The 15,946-nt window shown below is 41.4% G+C and overlaps 1 protein-coding gene across 1 annotated transcript in view; it reads left to right on the plus strand.

Annotated features, from left to right (window-relative positions):
- cgrrf1 (cell growth regulator with ring finger domain 1) overlaps positions 1 to 14,697 on the plus strand; it is a 33,080-nt gene extending 18,383 nt beyond the window's left edge. The window contains exons 5-6 of the mRNA XM_043697688.1: positions 674 to 781; positions 13,690 to 14,697. Coding sequence (XP_043553623.1) covers positions 674 to 781; positions 13,690 to 14,085 — 504 coding nt within the window. The 3' untranslated portion in view covers positions 14,086 to 14,697. The remainder of the gene's footprint in view (positions 1 to 673; positions 782 to 13,689) is intronic.
- The last annotated feature ends 1,249 nt before the right edge of the window (positions 14,698 to 15,946 follow it).

A 15,946-nucleotide genomic window follows, 5' to 3' on the forward strand; every position in this document is an offset into this window, starting at 1 on the left:
TGCTGCAGTTTTCAAACCTTCACATTTTTCCCCCCTCCCTCTTTTTTTTTGCTGTAGTTGATCTAAGGCTGAAAGTCAATTGTGCCCCTCTGCAGCCTTGGAGAGTGAGAGAACATAGAAATATTAAATTGTATTACTTTTAATAGGATGCTTAGAGTGAAACTTTATAAATGACTACAAATTGCAACTAAGAATCTATTGACCACGATGGCACGGTGGCTCAGTGGTTAGCACTGCTGCCTCACAGCGCCAGGGACCCGGGTTCAATTTCAGCCACGTGGGTTTCCTCTGGGTGTTCCGGTTTCCTCCCACAGTCCAAAGGTGTGCAGGTCAGGTGAATTTGCAGGTCAGGTGAATTGGCCATGCTAAATTGCCCATAGTAATAGGTGCATTAGTAGGGGAATGGATCTGGGTGGGTTACTCTTCAGAGGGTCGTTGTGAACTTGTTGGGCCGAAGGGCCTGTTTCCGCACTGTAGGGAATCTAATCTAATCTAAACTAAATATTTCAGGCTGTATTGTGCAATTACTCAGAAACTTCAGCTTGATACAATTGGTTAAGTAAATCATCCGTCAAACTACCTTTTAGAAATTCAAGCTGTTTAAATGTTTTTGTTGCTGTGTTTACATTTTAATCAGAAAATTTCACAATATACATGGCTTCTGTATCTTCAGGTTTCTATGGTTACAGTAATTCATGTTCCAGATGAGAAATACAGACTCACCTGCCGAATCTTGTACCAGTATCTGTTGACTGCACAAGGTCACATATATGACCTTAAGGTAGGTCTACCAGTTGTCGTGATTATAGGAGAATGGAATCAACTATGTATTCTAATATTTCTCCTAAGGTTTATTACAGAGAGCCTTTGAGAGTAAAATGCCACTATATTATGGTTTACATGCATAAAGATTATAGCTAAGATTTTCAGCTTGTTTTCTCTACTGTTTCCTGAGAGAGATTGTTATTAAGCTGTTTGATTATGGAGAGAGCAAGGAGCATTATTGCTGATTGCTAAGCATAAATAATAAAAGCGTAGGTGAGTTTAGAAACTGGCAAAAGTAACAATTAAAACTATGCAGTTCCTTATTAATATCATGGTTAATATTGCTGCACATCAATTGGGAGACTGGCATTTAGTTCCCTAATGGGGAGAAGGTATTGACTTAAAGATTTTGACTGCTGTAGCTCAGTACAAAACCATCTGAGAGAGAAGGTTGCAGGTTTAAGTCCTCTCCAAGGAGTTCTTTATGCCTACCTTTTTATTTTAATTATAAATCCTCATGGTGCAGTATTAGTTTTTGAAAATAAGAAGCAGAAATTTCAGCTCAGTGAGGTTTTAAAGAAAAAAAATACAGCATGTTCATTATTGGATAGGCGAGAGTTTTTTTCCCTTCTCTAATTGTCCTTGTGAAAGTGGTAGTGAGCCGTGACCATGAACAATTACAGTCCGTGTAATTTAGGTACGCCCAGAATGTTGTTCAGAAGGGAATTTCAGAATTTTGAACAAGCAGTAGTGAGGGAACAGCCATATGTCGTGAAGCTGTATAGCTTGACAGTTGATGGTGTTCCCATGTGTCCCTTGTCCTTCTAGGTGGTAGAAATTGCAGGTTTGAAAGGTTCTGTCGAGGGAGTGAATGTTTAGATTGTGGATGGGATACTAGTAAAATGGGCTGTTTTTGTATTAATGGAGATACAGTCATCCATGAAAATGGATGATATTCTGTCACATTCCTGATTTGTGTACTGTAGATGATGGGCAGGCTTTTGAGAATCAGGAGATGAGTTTGTTGCCTCAACTCCCAGATTCTGCCTCCTCCTCAGCTACAGTACTTATAAAGTTGGTCCAGTTTAGTGTCTGGTCAATAGTAATCCCCAGGTTGTTGATAGTGGTGAATTCAATAATAATAATTCTATAAAATATTAAGGAGAGGTGGTCAAATTCTCCTGTTCAAGATAGTCATTGCCTAGCACTTGTGTGATTCAGTTGTTGCTTCCCAGTTACCAGTTCAAGCCTGAGTGTCCAAGTCTTATTGCACATGGACATGGACTGTTTCAGTATTTGAAGAGTTGCAAATCTCACTTAACACTGTAGATTCATGAGTGAACATTCCCACTTATGAAGGGAAGATCATTGAAGGTAGTACCTTCAGCAGCTTCATCAATGATCTTCCCTTCATAAGTGGGAATGTTCACCCATGAATCCACAGTGTTAAGTGAGATTTGCACCTCCTCAAATACTGAAACAGTCCATGTCCATGTGCAATAAGACTTGGACACTCAGGCTTTAATTGGTAACTGGGAAGCAACAACTGAATCACACAAGTGCTAGGCAATGTCTAGAACAGTGTCAGGGAGAACTCCCCCTGCTGCAATATCCTTGGACTGAGATTATGATCTCCAACTACTACAACCATTTTGCTTTGGGTTAGGTTTAATGCACAAGATAGTAGGAAATAGGAGTAAAAATAGGTTATCTTGCCTGTTGAGCCTACTCTGTGATTCAATAATTTCATGGCTGATTTGATTATGGCCTTAATTCCATTTCCTTGCCTGTTCCTGTAACCCTGGATTCCCTTGTTAATCAAAAATCCATGTATCTTACCCTTGAGTATATTCAAACATCCAACCTCCACTGCTATCTATAAAAGACAACTTCTGTCGTCAAGCAGTAGTACATAGATGATGTTTGAGTGTGCAGAGACCAAGCACTGTTAACATGTTCACCAAGGTGTTTGAGAGAATAGGCCTCAGACTGGACATCCGGAAAACTAAGGTTCTGTACCAGTCCACTGCTGTCGTACAACACTGCACCCACTGGCAGAATAGTGTATCAATGTGAGAGTTTGCTCCCTGGCCAGTATTCCCAGTATTGAGATACTGGTTATGCATACCCAGCTGTGACAAGTAGGCCACATTGTCCAGTTGCTCAACAGACAATTTGGGGCGGCACAGTGACACAGTGGTTAGCACTGCTGCCTCACAGCGCCAGTTTAGTTCCCGCCTCAGGCAATAGTCTGTGTGGAGTTTGCACATTCTCCCCATGTCTGTGTGGGTTTTCTCCCACGGTCCAAAGATGTGCAGGTTAGGTGAATTGGCCATGCTAAATTGCCCATAGTGTTAGGTGAAGGGGTAAATGTAGGGGAATGGGTTTGGGTGGGTTGCTCTTCGGAGGGTCGGTATGGACTTGTTGGGCCGAAGGGCCTGTTTCCACACTGTAAGTAATTTAATCTAATTAAAAATTTCCTAAAGAAATGCTCTACAGCAAGCTCTTCAATTATAAGTAATCTCTAACAGGGCAGAGGACAAGGATGTCTTGAAAACCTCCCTAAATAAATGCAACATTTCTGCTGACATGTGGGAGTCACTTGCCCTAGAATGCATGAATTGGAGAAGAAGCCTCTGTGAATTGAGTACGTAGAGGCTAAGTGAAAAGAGTGCACAGAATCTAGAGTGTCCCATTCACCCACCTGCCCCGCCTGAGGCAGAGTGTGTGGCTCCATTGGACTATTGGACTATTTAGTGAGTACAGAACCCACTACCTCCTATCACCTCACCATCCCCCCGCAACCTGCCGGTCAGCCCGTTTACAACCCTCCACCGCACTCACTGGCTGAGTGGAAGCAAATCATCTTCAGCCCTTAAGGACTGGCAAAGCAGTAGACTGAGAAAAGATAGAAGAGAATTAAAAAGACTTTGCATTGCTCTGAAAGAAAAGCTTCCTGTTCATCTTCACCTTAAATGATGGGAGATTTTATTTTGAAACTGTACTCAGTTCTTGATTCCCAAACCCCCGCCCCGAGAGGAAATGTTTTCTACTCCATCAGGACCCATCAGTATCTTGTATTTCAATTGATTGTCTCTTAGTCTTCTAAACTGTAATGAATAAAGAAGTAGTCTGCTTAACCTTTCTTCGTAAAATAGCCCCTTTCATCCCAGGAATCAGTGTTGTGACTTTCTCAGATATACTTAGAGTCATAGAGATGTACAGCATGGATACAGACCCTTCGGTCCAACCCGTCCATGCCGACCAGATACCCCAACCCAATCTAGTCCCACCTGCCAGCATCCAGCCCATATCCCTCCAAATCCTTCCTATTCATATACCCATCCAAATGCCTCTTAAATATTGCAATTGTACCAGCCTCCACCACTTCCTCTGGCAGCTCATTCCATACATGTACCACCCTCTGTGTGAAAAAGTTGCCCCTTAGGACTCTTTTATATCTTTCCCATCTCACCCTAAACCTATACCCTCTAGTTCTGGACTCCCTGACCCCGGGGAAAAGATTTTGCCTATTTACCCTATCCATGCCCCTCATAATTTTGTAAACCTCTATAAGGTCACCCCTCAGCCTCCGACACTCCAGGGAAAACAGCCCCAGCCTGTTCAGCTACTTGCTTTGGAAGCAGTTAAATCTTTCCTTTACTAAGGAGATAAAACAGAACACCGTACTCCAGATGCATTCTGACCAATGTCCTGTTCAGTTGTAGTAAGATTTTCTAACTCTTGAACTCTATTCCTCTTGCAATAAGTGCTAGCATTCCACTTGCCTTCCTAATTGCTCTGGTCTCTTTGTACTGCAATGTTCTACAGTCTCTATCCACTTGCATGATATTCTGCATTTTCAGGTTTCCTGCCAAGGTGGATAATTTCATACTTTGCAATATTGTATGCATCTGCCAATTTTTTGCCCACTCACTTAACTTGTTTCAACACTTTTTGAAACCTCCTCACAGTGTGTTTTCTTATCCTTGAAGGAGACTTGGTGAGTTACTGTGGTGCAATCTTGTAACTGGCATACATTGCTGTGACTATATGTTGGCATTGGAGGGAGTGAATGGTTAAAGCAATGTATGTGATACCAATCAAACAAGCAGTTTGTCTTGGATGATGTCAAGCTTCTTGAGTGTTATTGGAGCTGATGGATTATTCCGTCACACTCCTGACCTTGCCTTGTAGAAAATGGAAAGGCTTTGGAAATAAAGAGATGAGTTCACTGCAGAATTTAAGGAAACGGAGAGTGTGACTGATGGGGATGTGGGTAGTGTGGATTTAGAAGAGGTTGCAAAAGAGGTCCAGCAAATGTTGGTTGTGTCCAACCAGTAAGAACTAGAATAGAATTATAAAAGTAATAGACGATTTTATAATAGAGGATAGATAGCATCTTCCGTAACCAAGAACATCAATCCCAAAGTGTGTGGCCTAGCAGATCCAAGGATATGGGATATTTCACGTCACCTGTAAAGGAAGAGACAAAATAATTAGACAAAAATAAAATCCATGTGAATAAGGATAAAACATAATAAAGACTTAGTCACAGGTGCAGGTGTCGTCTACAGATGACCTAATGATGAAAGTGAAGGAAGAAAAATGTAGACAAGTTAGGGAATTGGCTTTTTTAAAGAAAATGGGAGATTGTCACTACCTTGATATTAATTGCTAGGAAGATGCTTATGAATGCGAAGTGGAGAGTTGAGGAGCAATATTTTCACTTAGAGGTTGGTAGGATCTGGAACTCCCTTCCAGGAAGGATGATTCAGTCAGAAACTCTTTTGATATTTAAGCAGTATTTAGATAGTCATGTATATTGTCAAAGCCTTCAGAAGCAAAAACGAAAAATGGGATTAATGAAGTCAGATTTTGTCAACATTGTGTAGGCACAATATGCAAAATGGCTCCCTTCTGTGCTGCATTGAGTTCATGAACAGTAGAAGTAGCTAATGGAAATAAGGGAATGGAGTTTCTACAATGTGTATTGTTGATTTTCTGATCCAACGTATAGTTCAATAAGGGAAGTTTTTTTTTATTGGATCCGGTAATGAGAATAAACCAAAATAGATATGTATGGCAAGACATTGCTACATTAGTCATACATTATGTTTTGAGATAGGTTGGGGATAAACTGAGTCTGAGGGGCTGAGATTATAGGCTTTGCAAAGAAAAAGGCAGTAATGGCAAGCAACAATGTAGAACAGAAACAAAAGCATTTAAAGTGATAAACCTGTTCCACTAAAACGAAAGAACAGACTTAACAAAAATTCTCTGGATGAATAAAGATATCAGGGAATAATTGAAGGTTAAGAAAGTCAACAGAGGGTAGAATAAGAAACTGCACACAGTCCAGGCTTATGAGAAGCATCACTGATAACCAATCCTGTGCAGTATGCACTGTAAACCGCTAATCTGACCCAGCCAGCCTGACCAAGCAAGGCAGCCATAATGGCTGAACCAGAAAACCGTGACCAGGGCAGACATGAGATGCTCAACAGAACATCAATAGATAAAGTGAGAAGGTATGATAGTGAGTTAAACCTGATGAGTATGTATTACTAATATGCAACACCGGTGTATCTGGTGAATTGAGATATATTCAGTGCACATGATGGAAATGCCTGGTACTTGTGCTTCCTCTCAGCCATGCGGCCTCAAGGAAGCTCCGTGCACAGTGATCAGCGTACAGATTCATGGATTCCACTTTTGGAAGCCAATACCGTGCACAGACCTCAGGGGTTCACACAATCGCAAGAAAAATTATAAGGAACTTTGGCTGGCACCCAGTCTTGTATGTGACAGTCTGCTTCATTGGATAACTTCCCCTATTTGTGAAATTAGTAATTAAAGCTAAGGCAGCGACCTTGATAGAAAATAGAATATTACAGCGCAGTACAGGCCCTTCAGCCCTCAATGTTGCGCCGATCTGTGGAACTAATCTAAAGCCCATCTAATCTATGCTATTCCATTTTCATCCATATGTTTATCCAATGACCATTTGAATGCCCTTAAAATTGGTGAGTCTACTGCTGTTGCAGGCAATGCATTCCACGCCCCTACTACTCTCTGAGTAAAGAAACTACCTCTGACATCTGTTCTATATCTATCACCCCTCAATTTAACACTATGTCCTCTCGTGCCAGCCATCACCATCTGAGGAAAGTTGCGCTCACTGAGAGCCCTCATCTAACCCTTTGATTATCTTATGTCTCAGCTAAGTCACCTCTCCACCTTCTTCTCTCTAACGAAAACAATCTCAAGTCCCTCAGCATTTCCTCATAAGTCCTTCCCTCCATACCAGGCAACATCCTAGTAAATCTCCTCTGCGCTCTTTCCAAAGCTTCCACATCCTTCCTATGATGAGCTGACCAGAACTGCGCACAATATTCCAAGTGCGGCTGCACTAGAGTTTTGTACAGCTGCAGCATGACCTCATGGCTTTGAAACTCAATCCCTCTACCAATAAAAGCTAACACACCATATGTAGCCTTAACAACCCTATCAACCTGGGTTGTAACTTTCAGGGATCTGTATACATGGACACTGAGATCTCTCTGTCATCTACACTAGCAAGAATCTTATCATTAGCCTAATACTCTTTATTCCTGTTACTCCTTTCAAAAGTGAATCACCTCACACTTTTCTGCATTAAACTCCATTTGCCACCTCTCTGCCCAGCTCTGTAGCCTACTATGTCCCTCTATAACCTGCAACATCCTTCAGCACTATCCACAGCTCCCCCGACCTTAGTGTCATCTGCAAATTTACAAACCCATCCTTCTATGCCCTCATATAGGTTATTTATAAAAATGGCAAACAGCAGTGGCCCCAAAACAGATTCTTATGGTACACTACTAGTAACTGAACTCCAGGATGAACATTTCCCAACAACCACCACCCTCTGTCTTTTTTCAGCTAGCCAATTTCTGATCCAAACTGCTAAATCACCATCAATCCCATGCCTCCGTACTTTGTTCAATAGCCTACTGTGGGGAAACTTATCAAATGCCTTACTGAAATCCATATACACCACATCAACCGCTTTACCCTCATCCAACTGTTCGGTCACCATCTCAAAGAAATCAATTAGGTTGGAAGCATGACCTACCTTTCACAAAACCGTGTTAAGTATCCCTAATCAACTTATTCCTCTCTAGATGATTAGAAATCCTATCTCTTATAATCTTTTCCAACATGTTACCCACAACCGAAGTAAGGCTCGCTGGTTTATAATTATCAGGGTTGACTTTACTCCTCTTCTTGATCAAGGGGACAACATTTGCTATCCTCTAGTCTTCTGGTACTATTCCTGTAGACAATGACAACATAATGATCAAAGCCAAAGACTCTGCAATCTCCTCCCTGGTTTCCCAGAGAACCCTAGGACAAATCCCATCCAGCCCAGAGGACTTTTACCTATTTTCTCACTTTCCAGAATTGTTAACACCTCCTTGTGAACCTCGAGCCCGTCCAGTCTAGTAGCATGTACCTCCATATTCTCCTCGACAACATTGTCTTCTTCCAGTATGAATATTGATGAAAAATATTTATTATGCGCTTCCCCTATCTCCTCAGATTCCACATACAACTTCCCACTACTGTCCTTGACTGGCCCTAATCTTTTTCTAATCATTCTTTTATTCCTTATATACCTATAGAAAGCTTTAGGGTTTTCTTTGATCCTATTTGCCGATGATTTTTCATGTCCCCTCTTGGCTACTCTTAGCTCTCTCTTTCGGTCTTTCCTGGCTAACTTGTAACTCTCAAGCACCCTAACTAAGCCTTCAACTCTAATCCTAACATAAGCCGCCGCCTTCTTCTTGACAAGAGATTTAGCTTCTTTATTAAACCATGGTTCCCTCGCTCGACCACTTCCTCCCTGCCTGCCAGGCACATACTTATCAAGGACACGTAGTAGCTATTTCTTGAATAAGCTCCACATTTCAATTATGCCCATCCCCTGCAGTTTCTGTCCTCATCCTATGCATCCTAAAACTTGGTTAATTGCATCATGATTGCCTTTCCCCCAGCAATAACTCTTGCCCTGTGATATATATTTATCCCTTTCCATCGCTAAAGTAAACATAAGTGAATTGTGGTCACTATCACCAAAGTGCTCCCTGACCTCCAAATCTTTAACACCTGACCAGGTTCATTAACCAGTAGCAAATCCAATGAGGCCTCGCTCCTTGTTGGCTTGTCTACATACTGTGTCAAGAAACCATCCTTCACACATTGGACAAAGGCTGACCCATCTAAAGTACTCGAACTATAATATTTCCAGTCAATATTTGGAAAGTTAAAGTCCCCCATAACCATTAACCTGTCACTCTTGCTCCTGTTTAGAATTATCTTTGCTATCCTTTTCTCTACATCTCTGGAACTATTCAGAGGCCTATAGAAAACTCCCAACAGGGTAACCTCTCCTTTCCTGTTTCTAACCTTAGCCCATTCTACCTCAGTAGACGAATCCTCAAACGTCCTTTCTGCCACCATAATACTGTCCTTGACTAACAACGCCACACCTCCCCCTCTTTTTACCACTTTCTATGTTCTTAGTGAAACATCTAAATCTCAGAACCTGCAACAACCATTCCTGCTCTACCCATTTCTCCGAAATGGCCTCAACATTGAAGTCCCATGCTGTAACTTTGCCCACCTTATTCTGGATGCTCCTGGCGTTGAAGTAGAGACACCTCAAACGACCTTCCTGCTTGCCGGTGAACTCTTGCGAACTTGAAACCTTATTTCTGACTTCACTACTCTCAACCTTCTCTATCGCTCTCTCTCTCTCTCTCTCTCTCTATCGCACTCTCCTCTCTATCGCGCGCTCTCTCTCTATCGCGCGCTCTCTATCTCTATCGCTCTCGCGCTCTCTATCTCTCTCTCTCTATCTCTCTCCGTCCCCGACTGTAACCCAGCTGCCTTTGTCTTGCAGCTGAGGAGTGACTACCCCTGTAACCCCCTCTGCCTCCCGAATGATCCGAAGTTCATCCAACTCCAACTCCAGTTTTCGAGGAGTTGGAGTTGGGTGCACTTCCTGCAGTGGAAGTCAGCAGGGACACTACTGGTGACTGCTACCTCCCACATTCTAAATTCAACTGCCCTAACCTCCATTTCCACTATTCTAAATTGCCAAAGAGACTGTTGAAAAACTTTTAAAAACTGGTTCCCTTACCAATCTGGCGCACAGAACTTTTTTTTGGTTAGAGAACGAGGATGGGTGGGAGATACTGCCTAAGTAGTGTAACGCAACCACCCAAATGTATTACTTACTTATTCAGCAGTCCCGTGTCCACTCCTGCTCAGCGTGCTCTCCACCTATTTACGAGGTAAGTTTTCAAATCAGTGATTCGCCTTTCCATCAGACCCCTGGTCGACACTCCCGTTTTTGCTCCTACTGAAACAAAAAAGTGGCAGTCTTTGGTTGGGGTGGCCTCATGTTGCCTGCTGTCAAAAGCAGTACATCCCTTCTCTCTCATGACCTGCAGAACATCTAGGCATGTGTAATTGGAATGTGCAGCCACATTTTGTCTGCTCTCCGATATTTCCAGGGGCAAGTAGCAGGAGCCCAGCAGAGGTTATAGAACATAGAAAAATACAGCGCAGTGCAGGCCCTTTGGCCCTCGATGTTGCGCCGATCCAAGCCCACCTAACCTACACTAGCCCACTATCCTCCATATGCCTATCCAATGCCCGTTTAAATGCCCATAAAAAGGTAGAGACCACCACTGCTACTGGCAGAGCATTCCATGAACTCACGACTCGCTGAGTAAAGAATCTGCCCCTAACATCTGTCCTATACCTACCACCCCTTAATTTAAAGCTATGCCCCCTCGTAATAGCTGACTCCATATGTGGAAAAAGGTTCTCATAGTCAACCCTATCTAAACCCCTAATATCTTGTACACCTCTATCAAGTCACCCCAAACCTTCTCTTCTCCAATGAAAACAGCCCCAAGTGCCTCAGCCTTTCCTCATACAATCTTCCTACCATACCAGGCAACATCCTGGTAAACCTCCTCTGCACCCGTTCCAGTGCCTCCACATCCTTCCTATAGTATGGCGACCAAAACTGCACACAATACTCCAGATGCGGTTGCACCAGAGTCTTATACAACTGCAACATGTCCTCAGGAACTCAATTCCTCTGCCAATAAAAGCCAGTACCCATATGCCTTCTTCACCGCACTATTTACCTGGGTGGCAACTTTCAGAGATCTGTGTACATGGACACCAAGATCCCTCTGTTCATCACACTACCAAGTATCCGACCATTAGCCCAGTACCCCATCTTTTTGTTACTCTTACCAAAGTGAATCACCTCACACTTAACTACATTGAACTCCATTTGCCACCTTTCTGCCCAGCTCTGCAGCTTATCTATATCCCGTTGTAACCTGCCACATTCTTCCTCACTGTCAACAACTCCACCGACTTTCGTATCATCCGCAAACTTGCTCACCCAACCTTCTAGCCCCTCCTCCAGGTCATTTATAAAAATGACAAACAGCAATGGTCCCAAAACAGATCCTTGCGGAACACCGCTAGTAACGGCACTCCAAGATGAACCTTTACCATTAATAAAGGTCGAGTGATGCTCCTAGAAAATGCTCAGAAGATTTAATGTTCTGCTTGCGCATGCAATGGCCTGAGAAGAACAGAATCACATAAAATCGACCTAAGCTACCTGTGAGTGGAAGTACTTTCTACTTTAGGTGCAGCACCACACTTGTCTTCTAAAAGAGAGGATTCTATGCAAAGTGATCTTGGACTACAAACACATGCTGCACTGTGGGTTAGCAAGATCATGTCTTTTCTTTCACAAAAGACAAGCCATACCCTAGAGTTTACTTTTCGAGAAAAGGAATTGAAAGTTGGTAGATTATGCTCAGCCTGTATTGAAGTTTAGTTCAATCACACACGAGAGAACACCTGCAGGTTTGGGCACAATATTAAAATTATATTGCAGCATAATAAGGGGTGCAGGGAATATTTACAACGATGATACAAGAAATAAATGAGTTAGTGTGTCAGGAAAGGATTGACAGACTGGATCTCTTTCTTTGGAATAATGTACGCTGAGAAGTGACCTATTCGGAGACTTCCAAATAGTGGTTACAGAAATAATGTTTTCTCTGTGAGACAGAGCATACGTAGTGATCATAAGTATAAGATACCAAGAAATCCAGCCAAGAGTTCAGAAAAAGCACTGTCCAAAGAGTGGTGGAACTATGCAGCTTGCTACCACAAGGAGTGGTTGGTGTGAGTGTATAGGCGTATTTATGGGTGAGCTCCATGAGCATATGAGAAAATGATAGATTGTTATCATGGTTGGTTTAGGTGAAGGTTTTGGGGAGGATGTTTGAGCGCTGTATACAACACCGCCATGGACTGGGTGAGTGAATGGCTTTTATCTGTGCAGGTATCCCAAGTAAAACAGTTCCAGGCTTGCAAACCACCCTCTTCTAGTCAAGGAATACCATGTGAGCATTTGGAGCAGATGGGACTGAGAGTACAGGACAGTGGGATTAGTTTTGGTTTTAAGAGTTGACACGGTATGTTAGACAAAATAGTTCATGTTGTAATCAACTGTAATTTTATTAAACCAATTATATTCATACTGCTGCTTCAATTACATGAATCTGAACAGACTCTGATTGGAACCCGTGATCTTGGTTGTATGTATGATTCAGCCTTTGGTTGATGAGCCATTTGGCACTGTATAGTTTTAAATGTATTAAGAAACATTAAACATTTAGTTAGTGTATTAAATTTAACTTAGATTCTGTCAAGCTTCTTGATAGACTAATTGGATTCTTCATTGGCTTGCTTCCATGTATTTTATTAAATGGCTATTTATCATTTATGTACAAACATAAATACTAACAATTTTTAAATTTCAAAATATTCATATTATGAATGCTGTACTTTTAAAATTACTTATTTTGACCATCATGTTCTTCCCCAGGTACCTTTTTAGAAGGTGGGTGTGAGATTTATTCCCTTGAAGTTGCTATAGTTGCTGTGAATTAGTTTGAGTCATAGCTGAGAGCAGCCTGGTGATACCTGCTCTTTTGTGAGGAGATATTTGGCCTCTGTTGTGATTAAGTAAAAATTTGGAACTCATTGGTGTGGATATCTGTAGGTAAACTCATTTTGCAGCATTATGCATGATTGCTTCAGAATTATATTTCAACATAGGCATATTTACATTTCTTAAGTGAATCCCTCTGCAATCCTTACTTTGCACCGTGTTTTCAAAATGATTTCCTTCGATTTTTTTTTTCCCTTTGCTCCTCTGTTTTGTGTTCATCTTTTTATTTCACCCTTCACTTTCAATGAAGAGCATATAAATTACCACCATTGCTCAGCAGCTAGTTTTAGTATTTGTCTCTCTCCCTTTATCCGAGAATGTTACTTGTTACTCTGCCTCTGCTTCTTGTTTTCTCTTTCCCTTTTCTACGCGTTCCTACTGTGAAACACTTCCTAATATAAGCAGTGAGCTGAAAATTCTATCAAAAGTCCAATAAATTCAAAACATTACAATATAAATGTCATTTAGTATGCATTCATATACATCAGTTATTTATTATATTGTATCATTTGTGGCACATTAGATGTGAAACCAGTTGAGGGAGTGCTGCATTGCTGTCGGTAGCTTCTTTCAACAAGTGCCTTCTTATTCAGCTAGGCATAAAATCTCCTTTTGAATACGAGTAAATTATTTAGTGTCCTACATTTATCTAGGAAACAAAAGTGACTGCATATGAAGTTTTTGGAATATTTCTTGCAGTTGTATTGATTTAGCTCTGGCTGTTTAGCAAATAAAGTGATTAGTTTTCAGAATAGATATTACATAACCAGCTGTATTCTCCTATTTTAATTTTATCTTGCTACTTTTTAATTACTCAGAGACTTTTTGTACCTGTGGATGAAACCAGTTTGCCTGCACAACTGCCTTCAGAAACTAGCCTGGATAAAAAACTCCTGGAAAAATTTGGCACCACAGAGGAGGAGCTTGACTCTCAAAGTGAAAGCAGCAAGGATTGTGTTGTGTGTCAGAATGCTCCTGTGAACTGGGTTCTGCTGCCTTGCAGACATGCCTGTCTGTGTGACTGTTGTGTGAACTACTTCAAGCAATGTCCCATGTGCAGAGAGTTTATTGCAGAATCTTTTGCCCTCTTACGAACAGAAGAAGAAGTTGGTGCAGTTAAAGGTGATGATGATAATCGGACATCTGAAGGTATCTGGGAAGAATCGGATGAAGAAAACATTCACAATGATGTAAATGAACAGCTTGATATTTAATGGAAAAAGTAAATAAATTTGGCATGTACAGCTTTTACAATACTGAAGGTCTGTGTGCAATCTAGAGTCATAAGCCATGAAGAAGGATGACATAAGATGTCTTGTAATTAAGTTATTTAAGACATTATTGAGATTCTGAGTAGGGATAATGTTTACTTGTATGTGTTAAGGTTCAAAGGAATTATATTAACAAGTAGGTTAATCGTTTAAACTTCTCCAGGAACACAATAACATTTATACAGTTTAATTTAATTAAATTAGTATTTGACATTTTTAAACATCAACTTATTGCTGCACCAGAAATTGTTTCAGGTTCTTGCAAGTTTAAGTGGTAATTATATTCAAATCTTCACACATTTTATTTTACTTCAAATCATGATCTTTCTCTTATCTATTTCAAAGAATCTTAGTGATTATGCCTGTTACAACAAAACTTATCATGGACCGGACACTAATTTAAGAATAGGACCTGTTTAGAATTTTTCATCTGTTTCCCAGCTACAGTCAGCAATGGTTTGATTAGATTAGATTACTTTACAGTGTGGAAACAGGCCCTTCGGCCCAACAAGTCCACACCGACCCGCCGAAGCGTAACCCACCCATACCCCTACATTTACCCCTTACCTAACACTAGGGGCAATTTAGCATGGCCAATTCACCTGACCCTGCACATCTTTGGACTGTGGGAGGAAACTGGAGCACCCGGAGGAAACCCACGCAGACACGGGGAGAACGTGCAAACTCCACACAGTCAGTCGCCTGAGACAGGAATTGAACCCGGGTCTCTGGCGCTGCGAGGCAGCAGTGCTAACCACTGTGCCACCGTGCCACCCACAGAGAGTCAGTCAAGCTGGTAGGCCTTTGGCCTTGGGAAGTAGAGAGAAAGGAGGGATTAGAAAAGGCCTGAATGAGAAGAGTAAAAATTCAGGCCCATCTGGGGCAAATCAGAAGTCATTTCGAGGAGATAACACAAGTTGGTTAAACAGGAGTCTTGATTATGAGAGGTGGATAATGCAGATGACCTGGAAAGATATTTGCCTTCTAGCAGTCCTCCCCACCCTTTAGTCAACAGATTCATAAAATGGTTAGTGTAAAAGGATGCCATTCAGTCTACCATATCAATGCTGGCTTTCCAAAGTACCAATTTACTCATAGTAAGTTCGACTCTAGCCTTTTCCCTGTAACCTTGCATATTCCTTCATTTTTCAATAATTCAGTACTCTCTTATCTGCCTCAATAAAACCTGCTAGGCAAAAGTGAGGACTACAGATGCTGGAGATCAGAGTTGAGAGTGTGGTGCTGGAAAAGCACAGCAGGTTAGGCAGCATCAGAGTAGCAGGAAAATTGACATTTTGGGCAAAAGCTCTTCATCAGGAATCAATAAAATCTGCCTCCAGCACACTCAGGCAGTGCCTTCCAATTCTAACCATTCCAAAAATGAAAATATTTTTCTTCATGTCTCCAATGCTTTTGCCAATTGTACCATCCTGTTCCCATTGATGGAAGGATCAAGAATATTTTTCCCACCTACTCTCTTCAGACCCTTCATGATTTTATATACTTCCACTGAAATTCCCCACAAGCTTCTCCGAGAGAGGGTCCCAATCCCATGAGTCTATCTATAAAATGAAGTTCCTCATCCCTGGAACCATTCTCATTAATCTTTTCAACACTCTGTTTAGTTTTTTCACAGGTGTAGTACCCAAAATTGGATGCAGTACTCTTATTGAGGCCAAACTAGTATTCCATACAAATTTAACATAACCTCTTAAAACAAAAAGAACTGCAATGCTGGGAAACTGCTCCATTCTGAGGAAAGGTCACTGGTCCTGAAATGTTAACTCTGATTTCTCTTCACAGA

The sequence above is a fragment of the Chiloscyllium plagiosum genome, chromosome 10 (assembly GCF_004010195.1).
Source record: "Chiloscyllium plagiosum isolate BGI_BamShark_2017 chromosome 10, ASM401019v2, whole genome shotgun sequence".
Lineage (NCBI taxonomy): Eukaryota > Metazoa > Chordata > Chondrichthyes > Orectolobiformes > Hemiscylliidae > Chiloscyllium > Chiloscyllium plagiosum.